General features: G+C 45.4%; 1 protein-coding gene across 1 annotated transcript in view; it reads right to left on the bottom strand.

Annotated features, from left to right (window-relative positions):
* Positions 1-515: 515 nt before the first annotated feature.
* Positions 516-21,218, bottom strand: part of TMBIM1 (transmembrane BAX inhibitor motif containing 1) — a 46,472-nt gene continuing 25,769 nt past the window's right edge. The window contains exons 2-12 of the mRNA XM_044438010.1: positions 17,704-17,904; positions 13,735-13,829; positions 10,402-10,466; positions 9,513-9,566; positions 7,753-7,803; positions 6,985-7,024; positions 5,763-5,800; positions 4,375-4,462; positions 3,284-3,379; positions 2,827-2,880; positions 516-1,142 (exon numbers count right to left, since the gene is read on the bottom strand). Coding sequence (XP_044293945.1) covers positions 996-1,142; positions 2,827-2,880; positions 3,284-3,379; positions 4,375-4,462; positions 5,763-5,800; positions 6,985-7,024; positions 7,753-7,803; positions 9,513-9,566; positions 10,402-10,466; positions 13,735-13,829; positions 17,704-17,890 — 915 coding nt within the window. The 5' untranslated portion in view covers positions 17,891-17,904 and the 3' untranslated portion in view covers positions 516-995. The remainder of the gene's footprint in view (positions 1,143-2,826; positions 2,881-3,283; positions 3,380-4,374; positions 4,463-5,762; positions 5,801-6,984; positions 7,025-7,752; positions 7,804-9,512; positions 9,567-10,401; positions 10,467-13,734; positions 13,830-17,703; positions 17,905-21,218) is intronic.

Here is a 21,218-nt window from a genome sequence, read left to right as displayed (position 1 = left end):
GATAAATAACCCAAGGGCAAGGAGTTGTCCTGTACTCTGTAAAATACTATGCACAGGGATGGTGCTTTAGCAATAATCCCTTGTATTTTACCTGTCAATGTTATTGCTGCTTTTATTGATTGACTGCTGCTTTTATCATCTGAAGATTGATTTTAGAATTTTAATAAATTTTTACTGCATGCTGCAGTAAGTTATTAGAATTATAAAAGGTAGAATAGAGATATTTTAAGTAAATGTTTACACAGAAGCCTATGATGGTTTACTCCAAAATAAGTGAGCAAAGGATTGCAGTTTTATAGTACAATTCTATGCATGTTTACTTACAAAAAAGCCCACTGTATTCAATGGGAATTATAGGTAAGGTTGCAGCCTTAGGCCACGCTCCTGTACCCACTCACCTGAGATTAGGTCCCATTGCACTTGATGGGGCTTACTTCTGTATAGGATCCCTTTGTTAGTATTCCAAGGCAACCAATACAACTGTCATCATTCCAACACTCACAAAAAGGGAGATCTTAACTCAAAAATATATTTTTATTTGCACTTATGTAGTGAAGCCCTGATGCTTTGGCTTCCTTAATTGGAAAAGCCATCTATATTTTAGATAAGTATGCTGACCAAAATAGAAATAAAGTATGCTGAACAAAATACAAATAAGTTTAAGTTGAAAGCACTAGGATACAACCCACTGATGAGGTAATATATACACTACATTCAGGTATCCAAGGCACTACATAAAGGAAGGGCTCCCCTGGTGGAAACGAAGAAAGGAAAGGCATCTTGCAGATTAAGATCAGTATCTACATTGTGTACAATATATGGTCTCCCACTTGTATCTGTATCTCTGTCCACTATGTGGAACCCCTAAGTAGTTTCTATGAATGTGCTAGAAGTGAGACCAAAGCAGCCAGACATTATAATTAGAAAGAGATGCTCCCCTAAACCTTTGGGGAAGGTTGCCAAAAGTCCAGGGAGATTAGCAGAGACTCCAACTCTTAGTCTCTACTGCCCACGATCTGCAGGAGGAAGGTAAAGATGTAGACAATATCTGTGTAGATCTTGAGGGCTCCATAGACGTATTCCTCAGGGCTGATGGTGTGCTTCCTGTTGCCCAGCACCAACTGGGTGTCATATGCAAGAAACTGTAAAGAGCATGAGAAAAGAGACAGGTGTTTCCAGAAGCTCTGCAGTAATGAAAGCATCCTCTCTCCCTCCGCCCGCCCCAGTCCCCTTTCAGGGCATGTGAGCACACAAGATCCAGGCTCCAAGTGGTTCACATGAGATGGAAAGACACACCAGCATGCGTACACCACAGAAAACAGGACTGAACTCCATTCCCTGAAAGATGCTCAAATGGCATTAGCAGGTGCTGATGTTAGCTTTTCTGACACTTGAGTTATCTTGAGTCCCAGTAGGATTCCTGGCTTGTGATTTCAAAGTTCTGTCTCATTTCCTACAATTGTTACTACCATTCAATAGGTTTTAGAGAAAAGGGTTTTCTTTTGGTGGTGGTGGGGGAGTGGGGTTGCTTTTTAATCACCCTCTCCTTTTTCCCCTATTGTCTGACTTTCTCTTCTACTTGGGAATACAAATGCCTTATCTTTGCTCAAATAGGCAAGAATATTCAAAGTTAAAGACTTCCAGTTCAACCAACAGTGAAATTAACTGAAATAGAGCAGGTACATTAAAGCACATAACTGGCACTGATCTTCCTTGAGCTTATTTGAAGCTCATGGAAGAAAATGTCCTTCTTCCCTTCCAGCAGCCTCCTGTGACCCCTCGAAGTTTCTTCCGAGGGGTTTTTTCTCTAGAAGATGTGGGATGGGTTATGGGCAGAGGGAAGTGGGAGAGGAAACTTTTCTACCATGACCTTCTTTAAGGGTGCAATCCTGTGCAAGTTTAGACTGAAAAAAGGCCTACAGTTTGTGGCATGCCCCAGACACCCATGTTGGAAGTTACAGACCTTTCTAGGGTCTCAACGTGCATAAGATTGTGCATTTAAAATCTACTTAACGGAGGACTCAAGCCATTGAGAGTCCTGTGTAGACAACATTTGAAAATACTATTATCCTGAAACCAAGCATGTAATATTGCTGAAACAAGCATATAATTTGCCAGTTCACAGAAATCTGGAATACTAGACTCTTCTATGTCAATCCATGATGTGATGAAGTAAGAAGGGATAGTAAACAAAATCTTCCAGCTTGATTTGTGCATCTTAAACATGCGATTTTATTCCATCTCCTCAACCTTTCCACATGCACTCCTCTCCGGTCTTGGAATTAGCTGCTGTAACACTTGCCTTACTTCAGTGTCACCTAAGGTAACAAAAAGCTATGGCTAGCTTGAGACATGCCTGTGGAGACTGGGCCCCATATGCAGCAGCTGCAGAGCTATCATGTAAATATACGCTGCAATGATGATAAACCATAATGAGATGCTGGCTTTAAAAAATACTGAAGGGGAAACAGAAACCAGCACATTGCCTACACAGAAGGCTTCTGATCTTACACAAGCCACGGGCTTTTAGGTGGGTAAAGAACATGCAGCTGAATGGAAGGGCAGCAGATGCCCCTCACACTTCTTCCCAATTTCGGGCAGACAGGGGGTGGGAATGGAGAGCACAGGAGGCGGGTAAACACATCTTAGACGATTGTTTGCAATGCTGTAATGAAGATAATCAATACAGAGTTAAGGTTAGGCTTTCACATCTAGTATGCCCGCCAGGAGTCCTTGTGCTAGGACAGGCAATCCATCTCAGTGAGCAGCATGACCACAAGCTCTTTTGACCAGCCATGATGTATTCAGAGGCAACTCTCTACTAACCAGGGTGAAAGCTATTGCACCGATGGCAGCATACAACATGTGGAGCCAGTAGATCTGCAAGAAAAAAGAAGTGTCAAGTTGCTTCGCTGCTTGCTAAGCATTCCAATCTAAACCTAATTCTAACAGTCCTGCCTGAGTTCTTCATGCTGCACAGATGCAGGGCATGGGAATTAAAAGGTGAGCATTGGTAGAAACCCCTCAGAGGAGGCAGGATCCAGAATTTCAAAAAGGCAGGCTGGCAGGATGTTGATCACACACATCCCAAGTTGTAACTGAGCTTCGAGCACGCTGGGGCACGTACAGTGATCTAGCAATACAAGGTGGGAATTCACTGCAATATGGAACAACATACATGACCGATGACTTCAGCTTGTAAGGAAAACATTCGGCCCAGAAGAGCCACTGAGACCAGCAATGACACCCACGCCCCACCAAGTCTCCACTCTCAGCCGCTTACGTATTTGAAGGAGAGGACAATGGCTGTGATAATCCCAGTCACCATGACGACAATGCCCAGCACACAGAATAGGCCAGTGCAGGATGTGAAATCCACCTGCCAACGAGAGTAAGGTGCATGACGAGGGAAGGTACACACAATGAGACACCTATTCCGTATTGTACTTCATCTTGCTCTGCAGAAGGCTTCCTGGCCTCACCTCTCTCTCTCGCTCTCCCCCATTCCCCTCCCCCTCCGCATGTGCATGCACGCACACACACACACACACACACACTTACATGAAAGTACAGTTTTTAATGCCACCCTTCCATTTTACTACAGATTAGGTTGATTCTTATGCCTTCCCATTAGATAAGGCTGGTGTGGCCTGATGGATGCTTAGAATGGGATAGGTATGCCAGTGGGAAATGGAGTGGGCAGTGCCTTGGCAGACAGAGAACTTCCTAAAAGGTCAGGCTGTCCAGATATTAGGCATTTCTTGTGAAATGTTCACTACTGAAACATCTGAACAGTGGAGTCTTTTGCATATTGCAAGCAAGTTCACAGATTCCCTAACTCTGGTTAATGCCAGGTTATTTAGACAGTATTTATTTCTTTTCAAATCTATCTGCTTGATTTCTTCCCCTCCCTTTTTTAAGTTAAAAAACCCACTTTATTAAAAAGTTACTTTTCTTAACCAGAATCCAGGGCTTAGCCTTGATCACCCATGGAATATTCCCCTTACCTGCTAGAGCCCCTGGTTATTTAAATGGCTCACTTTGGATACAAGCAGCCTTCCCTAACTCTGCACCCTCCAGATGTTCTAGGACAACTCTTTCCATCATCTTCAGCCAGAACAGCTCCTGCTGGGTGGGGATGATGGGAGTCAAAGTCCTAATGCACCTGGAGGCACTGAGTTGGGGAAGGCTGGTATAAAGGGTCTAATTTTTCACAGTGATTATTGATTTGTCCTGCGTAAGCATGAAGGCAATCCAACTTCTGGGATCTCAGCTGCCACATAGAATCAAGGGACTTTCAAAGATGCCGGCAGAAGCAGAGCCAAGCAACTGCTGACCACACTGCCAATACCCCAAGCAAAGAGCACACCTCACCTTTGTCTGGAAGCAGAAGATGGTGACGATTATGGACACAATAGCCGTGATGATCATGGCAATTATAACAGCCTTTGTACTGTAAACACTGCAAACAGAGAATTAAGCAAACACTTTACAAATCGGTTTTTGGCACTATGTTGACAAATGTGGCTACTCCCTGGCAGATGGTACAATTCAGTGCATTGGTAAGGCCTACAGCCAGGCTAATTTATATACTAGATAGCAAGTATATTCAAATGTTGTGCATGTCACAGTAGAACAGAATTAATATTGTTCGATAACCATTAAGGGAAGGAACATTAATTTAATGCCAGAATGCTACATGTATTTTGAGGCAAGTCTCTCCTATCACTTGCAATTACTTTCAAGTAATTATGCTTCCAATCATAACACAAGTTGTCCTACCTTTCTACTTAAACACTACACTTAGCTGGTATCTATTACTGGATTTCTCTACATTTTGGAAAGAAATGCTAATGGCAAGGTATATTGCCATTAAGAACATTCAGATAGTAAGCAAGAGATGACCGTATCTCCCATTCTAAGACAATTAAGGCATTTTTGCTTTGCTTGGATTCTAAGCAATTTAGTGAGAATAAAGCCCTAGTTATTTTAGTTTAGGCTCCCTTCCAAGATAGAAGCATATCATAAAAGAGGCCTAAAGAACCAGTGAGCACTACATACTAATATGAATGTAGCAGAGCAAATCAAGAGCTGATATACTATATAGCCTAGGGACACAAAACAATGGGCCCTAGGCTATAAACGATCTAGTTTTAAACTGCAACTTCCACTAACCTAAATAACTGGTCAAGCTGGCAGGGGGTGATGTGCAAGGAGCAGCAGCTGAACCTATAGGGTTTGTCCATATACGGGGAGATGGTACAGCCTTGGCCTCCAAGCTGCTCAGTGTGGCCCTCTGGCAAAACTAATTACTAAGGCCACTACCGCTATAAGCATGCAAAGCTGCTGGCCAGGTGCAATTCTGGAATCCCCATCATCATCATCATCCCCATCATTGATGCTTCCACTGTACAAGATGCTGTGGAATCCTGTGCAACAATTACCCACCCAACGAAGCCAGGAATCACCCACCAAAGCATTTCTTCAGAAAAATCCTTAGTAAAAGCAGACTTGCTGGAAAAATGGATTGTCTGCCACATAAAAGTGGGTACTGTTGGTTTTTCTAGGCAAATACTAGTTAATAATTATTGAATTTTAATTGTTGGACATTCTTGCCTCATTTTAGAAGTGAAATTCTTACTTAGTACAACCTTTGGAAAGTCTGTCACTAAGTAAACATCCAAAATATCATCCATAACCTAAAGCTCAAGCTTAACTACAAGGGAAGGTTAAAAATGGTTAGAAAGACTGTACTTTCTTACCTAGCAATGCAGCCTGTCATGAAACCCATGGCAATGGTCTAGGGGAAAAAAAAACAGAAACAGAAGTTACCGGCTATCAGTGCCTTTCAACATCATCATGGGCTCCAATATCCTGTATGCGCCCAGCTGTCCCAGGAACTTCAGTTCACCACTAGTCTCAGTTTAGGACTGGAATCCAAGGAAAGCCATGCTCACTCCACCTCAGCTGTCCTTTTGCTGGTAGGCAAAGGCATTTGTATTCAGCCACTCTCTTGAGCTGACTTGCGTGCTAAAGTAGGCTTTATCTAGTGGGTGCTGTGCATTTCTTCTTCTTTTCTATTTCCATGTTTATCTATGTATTAACGTTGGGGACTTCAGGGTTATGTTATGCTATGCCCTCTATTGTCGTGTCTCAAAACTGATTGCTGGATTGATTCCATATGATTTTTATGATTATGTGACATGGTGCTCTGAGTATGCTCATTAGATGAGAGGGATATTGATGAATTACTTGATCATTATTAGCAAAGACATCTTTGTCAACCTGTGACAACATGATTCACAATGAAAGCTACTATGATTACAAATGAGGCCTTAGGAAAATAAATATACCACCGATCAACTATTTGGAGTTTTCTGGCACTGTGAGGAATTGGCCAGCAGAATTTTAATAAGGTAAGATACCCTTGAGAAGGTCTCAGTTACAGAATGGATGGATTCTTTTAAATCGCATTTAGCCTCCAAATACAGAGCTAGATGGGTACTCATCTAAAACAGCTCATGGGTTGAAACACTTCTGTTTAAGCTGAAATAGGTTATTATAAATAGTTTCCACTGTTGTTTGGAGAGACATGAAAGAGTCCAATAGAAGGCCTCTCTGTTTGGCTTTTGGAACTGTGAAGATGTTTCTGTCACTTTAAGTTTGTATTATTGTTAAAGAGCTGCATAAAAATGCATTTCATCCTTATGCTGCTTAGTGTCCATTTGAAGACTATTCATCCCAGTGTCAGACTAGGTGAGACCTTGAGCCAATTCCAGTCTCTTCATTTAATCTACCTCCCAGGCCTCACATTTGAGAGGACCAATAGGAGAATGCAGAGTAGACCATCCTGGGGTTTTGGAAGAAGATCTGTGAGGACCATTCAATAAATGAACATGCACTTCATTCCCTCCAACAATAAGGGCAAAATATGTAGCTCCATTGCTTTCAGGCAAAGTTCCACAACAAAAGATGTTTACTTACAAAGACAAAGAGAAGGACGAGGTTCCATGGAAAGCGTCTCCTGAAAGAGATTTAAAAGGCAAAGTACAGATTAAGTTAAGCAATGTCATTCTAGTGGAGCTGAGGGATTCATCAAATCCTCTCAAATCCTTTAAAGGCATTTTTTCACTTGAAGCAAAATGTTCAGGCATGTCCCAATCTCACTCCAGACAGGAGCTTTTCTTCTCCTTTTTTGAAGAGAGAAAAAACCAATGAAACTAGAAGCACCCCCTCCAAAATTTGATGCCTGTAGCAATTGCGTCATATTCTCCATGTCAGGCCATAACTTTTAATCCTCTGGTACCAGTCTAGAATAACACAGCTCTCCACAAGTTTTGGAATCAACCCCCTCAAGGTCAGGAATGCTGGGTGCTGAAATCTGGAGATCTGCTTCTTGCTGCCCCTGCTCTAGTATGCTGCACCCCTTGTTGTTCACAACACAGGCACTCTCCTCTAGCAACCCACCCCGTCTGAGCTCCTTTCCTTTCTACAGCTGCCATTTCAATTGCAGAATGTTTCTTGGCAGAGGCACCATCTTGCTCTGTGACCATCTTGGCCCATGTCATTATGGCTCCTGCCTTCAAGCCACCTACAGGAAACTAAAGGAAAGGGTATTCTGAGACCTCCCATACAGAGTAGCTTTCCTGTATTGCTGCTGGCTGTCCTTCATTTCAACATCCTGATATCACATAGCCACCTCATCCTAGGACAATTCACAAAGTTTGAAGTCCACATCCAAAATAAACTCACCGTGGGCCTTCACAGCACACCAGCACCAGATAAGTGACCACGAATACCGCACTTGGGGAAGAAAAAAGAACAAGATGTTCAGATTTATTTATTAGATTTATATCCTACCTTTTTTCTTACAAAGAACTCAAAGTGGCTTACATCATTCCCTCCTCTTGCTTTCAATCTTCTCCCCAGAACAACAACCCTGTGAGGTAGGTTGGGCTGAGAGTCTGTGACTGGCCCAAAGTCACCTAGTGAGCGCCATGGCTGCATGGGGACTAGAACCCACGTCACCTGAGTCCCAGGCCCACGTGCTTAACTACCACACCACACTGACTCTCAAAAAACTGCAAATACCAGTAACATCCACCAAGAGTTTCATACTCTCAAAAGAGCCAAAGGCTGTCATGGCAAACTCTGGCCCCCAAGGTGGCTAATTCCGCTATGACAGTAATGATGTAAGAGCTTTATACAGTGGCATTTGCCCTTGATCAGGAATCCTCAGGACATACGGAAATGCACTGTTCCCTAAACATCAGGAACAGCTTTAGCTTCTGTTGCTTTTGCTTTGTACAGGACATACAAACCGAGTGAGGCCTCACCAACTTGGCTTCTGCTGTAATCCTATCCCACCAGCTCTGAGTTTTGAATGGGGTGGGGAACTTCAGTCTAAGGGTCAAAAGTAGCTGCAGGTCCAACGTGCTGCCTTTCCTGCTCTGCTGGAAATATTCCCAGCACTGGCTGCCATTTTTCTGCCCCCAGGTTACGGCTTTCTTCTATTCCGGTTAAGGCTTTCTTCTATTCAGGTTAAGGCTTTCTCCCAAGCATCTGACAGCATGCTTCGTAACTCATCCACTGAATTCTTTATAGTTATCACTGATGCTTTATCTGATAACTATAAAGTTATCAAGTTGTGCTATTTTACCTTTAATAATTTTAAATGGCTTAAGATCTTCTTATGTTTTCAGATCGTTGGAAGTCTCCTTTGGTCCATTTATCCATTATTTATTTACTTACTGAGAAAAGAGCTAGGAAATTTTGCTCTACATCATCATCTTTGATAGCAAGAATGAATGTGCATCTTCACCAGCCTCCCTCTCTGGTCCAATGGGGCCCAACCTGAGATTCAGGGGATGGCAACACAGCGGCACTACTCTTCCTAGGCACTGCAATACTTCTATTTATTTATGGTGTTTATAATACAAGCAACTGATACAACTCATCAGTTTCCAACGGTGTGCAGGTTCTAAATTTTGTTTTCTATTTGTCAGTGGCCCTCATTAAAACGGAGGAGGAAGACGAGGCAGCAAAAGAGGTGATGACAAGGTCTCCCAGTGCACAGGGTCAGCTGTCTCTGGGTTTGCTTCACTTATCATGGGATATGGGGAATTTGCAGCTCAAGTGCTGCCAGACAAGCATGCTTACACCCCATAGGACTGAATGGGACTTATAAAGGGTATCTAGGAAGCAAAAGTGTTTATATGGAGGCAGCTGAAGGGAAACAAGGACTCATTAGTAGGCAGTGAGCATCCACTTTGAGGAAACTGATGGTCCTCAGTGTCAAGCTGAGTAACACCAGTGGGTTCCTGAAAGGATCAGTAGGAGTTTTGAGTCCTTCTCCCCAGCAAAGGTGGTGTGTAATAGCGAGATGCTCCTACAAAGTGGCAGTTAGCACTGGCAATCCACAAAAGTTTGGCTAATGGTTGTGAGATCAGAATTGGGCCCACAGGTGTATTGGCAGCGCTGGCCTACAAGCATAGAAGAGAGGTGAGACTTACTAAGATGCGTAGTACACAGCAAGATTTCTCTTCACAAAAAGGGACACTGGTTCACTGTGGAGAGTGAAAAAAAGGCAGCAAATAAGCAACTTCTCCCTTATTAGTCATTAAGGGAGCAGGAGGTGAAGGAGAGGATGGAATACATGGCTCTAAATTGGACTTAGGACACTGGTTTGAAGGGTGCTTTCCTTTGCATTGCAATCCTGATATCATTCTCACTGCTAAATACAAACTTTCCCCATGTATATAATAACAACACTAAATAAATCAAGAACAGAAGCCAAGCACCAGCCCTCAGTGCCAGGATAAACATCTGAAATTACCCACAAGCACCCCTCCCACTAGCAAAATAGATGTACGAATAAGTTTTTCACCTCTCTGGTGATGCTAACTCCAACCAGGAGTACTTCCGTGGTGCAGTACCAGAACATTTACAAGGAGTAGTCCTAAGTGCTGGACGGGAGCGCAAAAGGAGCTTTCAGGAGCAAAAGTGACCCGGGCTCCATTGCTCCCATTTCCTTGCTACCCATGGCCAAGTTAACCCTAAATTGAAGCAAACTGGCATCAAGCAGTACTCCCTTCACACTAACAACTGCTTTAGTGTTGGCAGAAATAATATCACAGGGGAAGTTGAAACTATTTACATGGATTGCTACGTGAACAAAAATCCAAACAGCCAACACACCTCCTCCTGTCACGTGCGGCTGCTGCTGGTCACCCCCTCTGCAGGAGCCTCTCCAAACATGGACTGCAGCTCTCAGTACTCCAGCTACACTAGCTGGGACATACGGGAGTTGAAAGCCAACACACGTGGAGGGGACCATGCTGAAGAAGGCTGGTCTGCAGGGAAAAGCAGCCCTGGCCTAGGAATGCCACAGCAAAGACTTACACAAAGGTGAAGATTGCAATGATGCCCACAGTCAGGAGCAGCTGCACTGAGATAATGCTGTAGACCTGCAAATGAAGACACGGCTTATATGAGAGTCGTTGCAAATGCACATTCGGAAAACACCCACTCCAGACAGAAGGGCTGGATTAAAGCACGTGCTGGGTGTACCCTGAGCCAGGTACTTGAACTCCACCAAAAGAGGAGTCCCTTCTGCAAGTCCCTATTTTATGCAGGCATGTTACTTCCTCCAACAAATACATGAAGTATTTCTCCAGCTAGAGAGCATGCCAGTAGTCGCCATTGTTTTCTCAACTGCTGGAACTGCTCAGAGGATCCCACTCTCCCTGAAATGAAGGGGCAGATGCTTCCAGTGCTGAAACATTCACTTAAGCAGACCGTGGATCCCCTCTCTGGCTGCAAACAACGCTGAGTTAACATCACTCGCAAACTCATCCTTTGCTCTTGCTCTCATTTTCCCCAACATGGTGCCCTCTAGACTTGTTGAACAGCAACCGGCTGCACTCCAACTCATCCAGAGGGCACTGGGTTGGGGAAGGCCGTCCCAGAAGAAGTGAGATGGATCCCTCCTCCCACGCTGTCCCACACAAGGGCTGCATTCCCACAGAACTCCTTCTCTCCCCCAGGTACTTCCTTGTGGGCTCAGCCGCCCTTTCTTGCAGTTCTGTGGTTTTGACACACTGGCAATGAACCATGCCTAACAGAAGGGAAGTTACAAAAAACCCCTAACGCAGCGGTGTTAATGGCTGAATAACATTACCACACAACTTTCTGTTCCCTAACAGGAGTTCTCAGTGACAGATTTAATTCGAGTTTGTGCAGGGCAAAGAGCACCCAAGCAAAACCCCTTCCCCAGCAGGCAGTACCATCTGCCTCACCACTGATTCTCTGGCTGCCGGTGCACTAACATCCTCTGTGGAGGGCAGGAATGTCATTTTAAAAAAAATGCACAGGTACAGCTAGGTTTTGTTTAGTTTTTTCCCGGCACACTGGGCAATCGTTGAAATGCCCCCTCAAAGCAGGTGGGAAATGCCCCTGCAAATTGTGTTGCAAACTGTACTGTTCCCACAGCTGTGTGAGGAGCATGTGCTTATTTCTGGCTTGAGCTGAATCAGTTGCAATAGTTCTGGGAGTGTCTGACTGGCTTGCTGTTAGCTGAAGTTCAGCTGAGCAGAGAGAGCAGAGGCAGGCAATGTGTATTTCTGCAGGCAAGAGAGAGGAAGGCAAAGCACCATTCCCTTAATAGTTACTGCAAAAGACGAGTTGCTGCTGCTCGTTTCGATAACAAACTGATAATGTTGCTTAGTAACTACATCCCTTACAGCACAATCCTCCACACATCTACTTGGAAATAAGTTCCATTGAGTTCAAGGGGATTTGCTCCCAAGTAAATGTGGACAGGACTCCAGCCTAAAATTTTTAAATGTATGTATGCAGCATGACAGTGACTTTTGCAATTTTTTTAAAATCCCCTTTAAAAAAACTATTGAGTAAAACTCAAAGTGTCCTTTTTCTAACCTCTGGATGGACTTCCCACTTTCTCTGGATAGTAAAAATCCTTGAAAAGCATTTCCCAATGTTTCTAACCCTTCACTTAAGGACACTGAAAATTTCAAACCCCCCTGTTTAAGTGGCAATGAATTTGAAGTGGGGCTATAAGATGCAGAAGACTCTGCATTTGTGTATTTTAGGGAACTTAAAGACAGTCCCTGAATCATCAAAACTAAGAGGGAAATGGCAGGCTGCCCAGGTCTGGCAATGAGTTACTTGAACTTAAGTGCAAATGTGCTTTGGTCCCTCTGAGACACGTAAGTGGTCCACCGTATGAACAGAATCCCCGCAGCCGGCTCCCCTGGCCGTACTCACTTGCCTCTCAAGTGCAAGAATCAGCCGATTTATCCCTCGCCTTGATTCCTATATTCACTGTTCACACCTTCCACCGCCTTCTTCCATTTCCACCCTCATTATCCCTCCCCCACATGGGCCTTTCCAAGCCCTGTTTCATAAAACCCAGTTGGGACTGAGTATGTATGTATGTATCCATTCATCCATCCATCATCGCTCACATTTGTATGCTGCCCATAGCCAGAGGCTCTCTGGCAGCTCACAGCACATTTAGTCTGAGCCAGAGGCCAGCCCTCAAACCAAGCAACACTAGAGCATCTCTGGGCATGTGCAGAGAGCATTCTACTCATCCTTGACTGGGACTGAAAGCACTTAATAGGCCACTATACCTGCACCTTTTCAACCATGTCTTGAGATGCAAAAAATTTTTAGGCGATGCATTTTATCTCTGCACTTTTCAAGTATGGGCTTCTTATCCTCAAAAAGCTACTATTAAAGGCACAATCATTGGCCAGGCTGGGTCCCTCTTCTCTCTAACCCTTCATTAATACTTTAAAGATAAATGTTAATTTTCCTTCTGTGCTGTGGAATTGAAGAAGGTGGGGAGAAGAACAGAAAAAGTGGGAAAGCTTTCTTTGTTTTGAGGCTGGGGTCAAAGACAGAGGAGACTGCAAATGAATTAGGGTTGAAAATCTTGTTTTCATTTCGGCACCAGACAAAGACATTTCTTTTCTCTGAATATTTTCAACGACAGTCTTAAATTTGTTATTGCTTACTGGTATAACTGTGAACTTTTAATTGTGATTTTAACTGGTTTTATTGTTGCTTTTAGTATTTTACTGTAAGCTGCCTAGAGAATCTATCTGGATTAGTAGGAGGCATACAAATTAAAAAAGTAAATGAAAAATAAAGGCAGGAAATCTTCATGGGAGGCTGAGTCTGGGGTGGTCTGCAATACTCTTGAGGCAGGATCTGAGTGACTAGTGAGCTGGGGGAACTGATCTGGGGGACTGCAGGATCTGTGTCTGCCATTCCCCCCACCCTTTAAAAACTGGCTTATAGGAGCCATTGCCTTGTTTTAAACAAGGTCTGAGGAAGATCGTTGCTGCTGCTGAGCCTTAAAAAGGATTTCTGTGTTCTCCGAGGACAGCAGCACCAGCGGCACTGCTATCAGTGTCAGTCCCACCAACCGCAGTGCCCAGGAGTACCGAACCTGCCAGGTCGAAAGCCCAGGTGCCTCCCTGCAGCCACAGCCCACGGCTCTGCACTCCCTGGGGAAGCTCTTCCCCGGCAGCTCTGGCAGGGACTACGCAGGGAGCAGCAGGGGTCGCCTGCCACAGAGCCTCCTCCTCCGGCCCAGGGACGCGTCACGCCATCGTGCGTGCCAGAACCCTCCATTCTACAGAGCGCAACAGCCATACAGGCAGGGGCTACAGTGGGGACGCTGCAGCGCCGATTCCTCAGAGTTACCTTGCGGATGAAGACGTGCCGGACTTTCTTATCATCCCAGTCTGCTACGTGTAAAGTCCCATCCCCTTCTGCACCACTACTGATGTAGCTGTCACCTGGAAAAAGAGTTATTTATTCCATTTCTAAATTGCTCAGCTAGAATTAAAAAAAAAGACAGAAACCACAACACAATAAAAGCAGCACATACTTTCCAAGATACAAATTTTAAAATAGAATATGAAAGAAAGAAAGAAAGAAAGAAAGAAAGAAAGAAAGAAAGAAAGAAAGACAGACAGACAGACAGACAGACAGACAGACAGACAGACCGACCGACCGACCGACCGACCGACCGACCGACCGACCGACCGACCGACCGACCATTTTTCTAATACAACTAGATTGGCATACAGCATCCCTTCCCAGCCCCAATATGCCATTAAATGCCACTGAATGCCTTAGAGAAAAGGGCAGTCTTAGCCTGATGCCAGAAACAGCAGAGTTGGTGCCAGGTAGGCCTCAGCAGGGAGAGCATTTCATAATCAGGGGGCCAACACTGAGAAGGGCCTCCCCCTTGTTGCCACGCCTGAATTTCCCTGGAAGTAGCATCCAGAGGACGACTTCAGATGCTGATCATAGCGTTTGAGTAGATTCAGGTCGCAAGACACACTCCCTCTGGTACTGTGCTCTCACATGGTATATGTCTTTATATGATACAGCCAGCACCTTGCAGGGGGCTCAGAAGTACACTGGCAGCCAATGCAAGCAGCCAGAACTGGTCTTACATGCTTGGACCTTTGGTCCCAGGTATCAGACTGTCCACCACATTTGGCACAACCTGCAGCTTCTGAACAGTTTTCAAGAACCGCCCCACATGCAGTGTGACTCCACGAGAAAGTAAAGTAAGCCCCTTGAAGCCCTCTGTGCCCGCGAGGCCACCAGAGCTTCGAAAGACAAGCGTGGCTCCAGGAGGACCCCCAAACGTTGACCCCTTTGAGGGGATGCAACACTATCCAAAACAAACTGAGCATCCTCCATCTGGTCAGAGAAAGAGAAAGGGGTATGTGAGGAGTCTGTTCAGGAATGGGAATCTGCCCGATTCCCTGGGCCAGCTCCCAGACTCCAGTCCGCTTTGCACAGACCCAGAGTCCTAGTTCCTGGGAAGCACAACCAGCATTCCCAGGGCGCTCGCCTAGAGTCAAGCCCTACGCACTGTGCAAGCAGCACCCCTCTTCCACTGGAAGCAGCCGCCATTGCTGCAGCTGCAACTGGTGCTGAAGAAGACTGGTCAGGAGGGGCTCAGCCACCAGGAGAGGGGCCCCACTGCGCAGGCAGCGCCTCTCAGTGCAGTGGCTTTCCTGGCAAAGTGAGGCTTTTGGGCTGCTGCAGCCGCTGCAGAAGCAGGTTGCTGGTTGTGCAGCCAGAGCATTTGCAAACCTCCTGTCAGCTTGGCTCACTTTGAAGGAAGAGGCCAAGCACACAAGGAAGCCTAGGAACACTTGGAGGGATGGATGGAATCTAACAGGGCTTGTCCCAAACTTAATTTCCCTTGTAAAGCATTAACTAAATATCCTGTCACTGGAATGGGGGACAGCCAGGAGAGGTTTCCTGGCCAGTTGTTTGTCCTCAAACCTGGGACACTGATACACACCTTTGTGTGCGCACACCATGCCAGGTTGTCCATGTGCACCTGAGCAGAGGCCCGGTGCAATGGGATCTCGAGCTCAGACAGTGAGGATGGGACTGTTGTGGGATCCCAACATGTCGAAGCAGTGGCAAAGGTGGGCAGCTGACTTGGCAGTTTTCAGGTTCCCTAGTGAAAATGCTCAGAGTGTGAGCACCAGTCCACCTTGGAAATGGAGGGAGACATTTTAGAGCTGGCAAGAGTGGGGAGGAGATGGAGGAGGAGTACTTTGACACTGTCAAGAAATACTTCTTGGCCATCTGCTTATTTAGCCATTTGAGATCCAAAATGGCCCTGATGTCCCCATTTTTCTCAGTCACTAGGAAAAAGCTCAAGGAGCCCCAGGGTGGATGTCCTTTTCCAGAACATGCTCTGTGCTCTGCTCTGTAGGCAATGATTCTGATGTTTTAAAGGACCTTGAGGTCACAGGTATACTACAAACTGGCCTCCACCTGGGAAAGCCAGCTCCAGAGTGAAGCCCAGAGGCCGATTTTGGTATGACCCCATGTCTAAACGAGGTAAAGCAGGCACCCACTCATCTGAAACCAGGGCTCCCCTGGTGCACTTCATAAAACCGGGGTTTCCTAACGGGTATTTCTTTGGGTCTCTGCATGAGGAATGAGCCAAGAAACCAGCAGTGCTCTTGTCAGGATCCGCAAGAATGGCACAGCTCCCCGGGTGACTTGTTTGCAAAAGGCAGCACGGCTCACTGCCCAACTGCCTGCAAGACCAGGATCAGACCGGTAGGTACTTACACGGACTAGAGGCTGTGGGCATGCAGTGCAGCTGGGAGCTCTGGAAGGCTCCATAAAAGGCTTCCCTGCGCTGCTCAGCTTCACCACAACAGGGACCTTTGCGGCAGCTGCACCCGTCTTGCCTCGACTCCGGCCTGTTCCCAACTTTGCTCTTGCCTCTGCTCTGATTCCACCTTGCCAGGCACCTGATCCTTGCCTTCGTCTTTGGTCTTGCTATGCCTTGCTTGGTATCTGATTCTTGCCTATTCCCGATCTTGCTTTCACCCTTGGTCCTGCCATGTCTTGCTGATGTCTGACCTTGCTTGTTCCCGGTCTGCCTTCACCTCTGAACCTGCCAAGGGGTATCTAGCCCTCACTTGTTCCTGACTGTCTTTGCTTCTGGGTCTGCTATGCCTTGATGATATCTGACCCTTGCCTGTTCCTGATCTCCAAGATCTCCATCCATCCATCCAGCTCCATCACCCCCTGGACCCGGTGCTGTGTGTGCAGACAACTGTTGCTCATATCCTGGACCCGACAGCTTCTTTTAATAGATGTCCTAGTGGAGCACCTCCCTCTGGATTTGGTTTCTTCGGTTTGGTGGCTCTGGGGAGAACGTGTTCCAAAAGGTTCTGTCAGTCTTCCTTCTTTGTGGTAAGGAAGGCTTTCTTTTTGTCTTCAGTCCCAATGAACACTTTCTCCAAGAGACTGCCAAACTAGTTGGCTCCTTCAAAGATGTAATTCACTGGGTGGGACTGAGAACAGTCAGTCTGGCAGGACAGGGCAGCTCCATCCCTGAGGAAGCAACTTTTGGCTATGCCTACAGGCTCCAGAAGGAGGTGTCATCCTAAGGTTAAGGAATGCCCTCTGCAGAATAGTCTGAGCATGGTTCCTGTGATTTGCTTTCTAGCATGGTTTCCCAAACTAGAAAATGTTTGGGACAGTTCAGTGAAAAATAAGCATGAAATATGTGGCCATGAAATGGACTCGGTGACAGATCAGAAACCCTTTCATGCATGACTTGGGTAAAGAATACTAGGCAAAAAATAGGCACACACCATTTTTCAGACCAGGCATGTACCCAGGTTCACCCTGTTACCCTGGGCATGCAAAACAGAAGGTAGGAGTTCTGTTCCCATTTCCACCAGACAGGAAACCAAGGGCTACCGGGAGGCTGCATACCTGCCTCCGAGAAAGATCATGGCCAAGAGGAAACCAACTCGGCCCCACCCAAAAGCCAGAGAAACTTGCTTCCAGCCCCCTGCATTCTCCCACTAACAAGAACTTTACTCGGCACATGCTTTCATCTTCCCTCCCCACTGCCTTTACCCTTCATTGTGTCTTTTAGATTGTGAGTCTATGGGTAACTTTTAATATCTGTACAGTGATTTTTTTTAAAAGCTAGATGCTTTATGAATGTTACAAAAACAATAACATTCTTAAACTTTGTTCTTGTATCCTTCCAGTTATAGAAGCTGGTTTCTCCACTTTTCATTGGTTTGTCAGCACCCCCACCCACCCACTGCCGAATGCATTCCATGATGTGGGAGAGGAGGAAAAAACTCAAGCATTTACCAAAGTTCATCGGCACTGCAGGCATAGGAGGAACTGGCTGTGGATACATCCCAGGCTGTGCGTAGCCTCCAGGTTGTGCATATCCACCGCTGTATGGCGGAGGCTGTGGGTACGCTCCCGGATATCCCGATGGAGGATATAGGGGGTTCCGATCATCATAACCTGGGGGAGCAGAGGGATGCGACATGATGCCTCACAGCACTGAAAAACAAAGAGGTTAAATTGTGGTTATTGTCTCTGCACATTTCTTAGTAAAAAATATCCATTATCAAGAACCACTGCCAGGTCACCCTTTCCATAAATCCACAGCCCTGCAAAAAAGCAGAAAGGTACCTGCTGTAAAACCATGGAGGAGAGGAATGCTAGAAAGACATGTCCTCCCACATGAAAATGGGACTTGGACAAGTAACTGGACGGCCTGTATATGCTTAAAGTGATGCTGTCCAATTTGCCTTCTCCTTTTACCTGGTGCACCATGTAAAAGAATGGACTCAAGCTTCGATAGTGGGAAGATGATCACGCTGCTTTTTATTTTGTTTGCCGTCTCGCAAGGGACCAGTGAGCTCCAATCAGGGCTTATGACAGAACCGTATCACTACTGGATTTTGTTTTCTTAGTAGTGGGAGAGCATCCCTTCCTTTGCCACTTCTTTTGTTTTGGTCACAATACTCCTGGCTGTATCTCACAACCTGTGCTGCAGCTCAAGAAGCAAAGCCAAAGTTATTCTCACATAACGCTGGTCCTCTATCAGCTACACTGGCTTCCGAATGAAGTCCAGGCCCAATCTAAGGTGCTGGTATTGACCTATAAAGCCCTAAACAGCTTGGGACCAGGATACCTGAAGGAATGTCTTCTTCCCTATATGCCCTCCCACCCCTTAAGATCTGAGGCAGAGACCCTCCCCTGGGAACCCTCCTTGAAGGAGATTAGGAGAGCGAATACCCGGAGGAGGGCCTTCTCTGCAGTGGCGCCCCGACTATGGAATCCGCTCCCCAGAGAGGTTTGCCTGGCACCAACATTATATTCCTTTCGGCGTCAGGTAAAAACCTTTTCATTTGCCCAGCATTTTAATAGTTAAATATTTTAACTAAGTTTGTAATGGTCATGCTCAGTCACATTTTATTATGCTTGCTGTAATTGTTGTAATTATTTATGGTTATGTTTTATTTACATTGTAAGCTGTCCTGAGATGTTTGTTAAGGATGGGGTAACAATATTGTAAATAACTTAATAAAGCCCTGGCTGTATCAAGTTCATGGTTATTATAATTAGAAGATACAGGGAACAAGTGTACCACTCCTTCGCTTCCTGGTCTGATAAACTTAGCAAGATACCCAATACTAGGCGTGATCTTTGGTCCATCTAATATTGTCCTTGCTTACTGGCAGTGGCTCTCCAGGCATTTTTCCAGCATTACCTGGGAAGCTAGAAATTGAACTTGGGACTTTTTGCATACTTTTGCTGTAGCACTGAGCTCCGGCCAAATTCTGAGGAACGCAAAAGCTTGCTTGCTGTTCTGTGACATTTCAGTTTGTCCTTATAAAGCTATCACAGTGCCTTACTGTGCATAAAGGAAACGGTCTGAATTGAGGAAGCTGCACTGGTCCACCAGAGGAAGAAACAGTAAAGTATAGCTCTGCTTCTCTCAAGCCAGGCAGGTCCCCCAAAAGAGGATTAGCAGCCTGCTACTAGTGCTGCCAACAGAGGGATCCCTCCGTTAGACCTAGGAGAGAATCTTAGGCTAAAACAGGAGATCTCTTTAAAACAAAACAACACAGAGAGATTAGGGACTTGCTCACGGAAAAAGGAGGTAATGAGGAAAAAGAGTAGCTCTTCCTGTCCCCACCCAAAGCCTGATACGTGAATGAACTGTAGTTTGTTAGAGTACAGGATATGGGAAATATGACTCCAAGTTACTTGGAGACCCTGCACCTTTGGACAGGGATAATTCCATGAAACCCACGTCCCCATGTCTGCCAATCAAAGTATGTTGCAGCTTCGCTTTAGTGGTAGGGACCTTCTCCAGTTTCTGTGAAAATAGATTTTCTTAAGAGAAGGGAGAATTTGAGCCTCTATATGTGATAATATAATAATATAATTAATATAGATTTGAAAAGAGGGAGCTCTGTTATTCTGTTTAGACAAAGCAGGTGGAATTGAAATCAAACCAGGTACCCAACTCCCTACATGCACTATTCATTTAGTAGTTATTTCCCCGGGGTTTTAGCTAATGGCTGTTACCTATTTCAACATATAGAAGGACTATATTTTTTAAAAAAGGAAGTTTTTCTGCTTGAACAAGTATTTGGCTGGCCCTCCTTGCCGGCAGCCACAGTGCAGTCCTGTAAGGTTCCAAGTTATGGGTGGAGATTGGGTGGTTGGGCAGAAAATACTCAAATTATTTATTACACTCCTAACAGGGTCCGGTATCCAGGAATTCCTGGTCAAAACACAATCAGCAGTCGGAGCTGGGGTCCTTTTCCCCAGGTTGACCCAACCTGGCTGTGGTAACACATGCTTTTCTTACAGCCACACTGGGTTACTACAGTATGTTCTACATGGGCTGCCTTTGAAAGGTCTAACCAGAATGCAGCAGCAAGAGTATTAGTGGGTGTTCACCTCTGGGAGCTGATCACGTGCATTTTACAATTGCAACGTTGTGGATCCATTTCAAGGCACAATTAAGCACACTAGTGATTAGCTAAAAGCTCTACATGGTAGGAGCCCAAGACACCTAAGGGACCATCTTCTCCCATAATAATCTGCTGTTCCCTATGATCTACGGGAAGGCATTGCCAGCTGTGGTCAGAACTAGATGATGCAGCTTGATATGGAGGCAGATCTGCAAGGGAGTTTGCACTCTCAGAGCGCGAGCAACCCAGGGACAAAGTGTCTTAGTCCTCCTGTCAAAGCACTGGCACACAAAGTGAGTTATGCTCCCATGCAAGGAGAATGCACGTTCCATTTTCTTACTGTTCCTTTGCCTATCAAATTATCACATAACCATTTAAAACTCATATATTATCAACTAAAGCTGAAAGAATGGCTCAGCAAATGGAACCAAATCCCAGAAGGGTAACCCCATAACAAATTTACAGTTAGGAGCTAAATCCCAGGGGGAAAATCCAGCAGGAACCCAGAGTTCTTGCAGCCTTGTTCAAAGAAGAAATTCCAGAGATGCCGAAGAGAACCTCAATCACATATTCAAACTAAATCCAAACTTGGGGAACTAAAGCATTATATGGCTCTAGACTGACAAGAGTCACTGTATAGCCCTGGACAGTGGTATACTTGCTTCTGAAGAAAAAAAGACAAGCTTCAGTGTGGGCTCAGGGTAGGATCAGATTTTTAGGCTTTATTGAGCAGCTCATGAACCAAAACTCAGAAATAAACTCAGGATGGTTCAGTTTATCATTCAGTTTTGAAAAGCACCAAAAAGGGGCTCAGTCTTTGCAAGCTAGATTCTCCCTAAATCAGATACCCAATGCCAGCCCTTCAGCCCCTTGCAACCTCAG

This window comes from Varanus komodoensis, unplaced genomic scaffold (assembly GCF_004798865.1).
Source record: "Varanus komodoensis strain SLA01 unplaced genomic scaffold, ASM479886v1 scaffold32, whole genome shotgun sequence".
NCBI lineage: Eukaryota > Metazoa > Chordata > Lepidosauria > Squamata > Varanidae > Varanus > Varanus komodoensis.
Note: the sequence above shows the minus strand (reverse complement) of the source record. Positions and strands in the feature narration are given on the sequence as shown.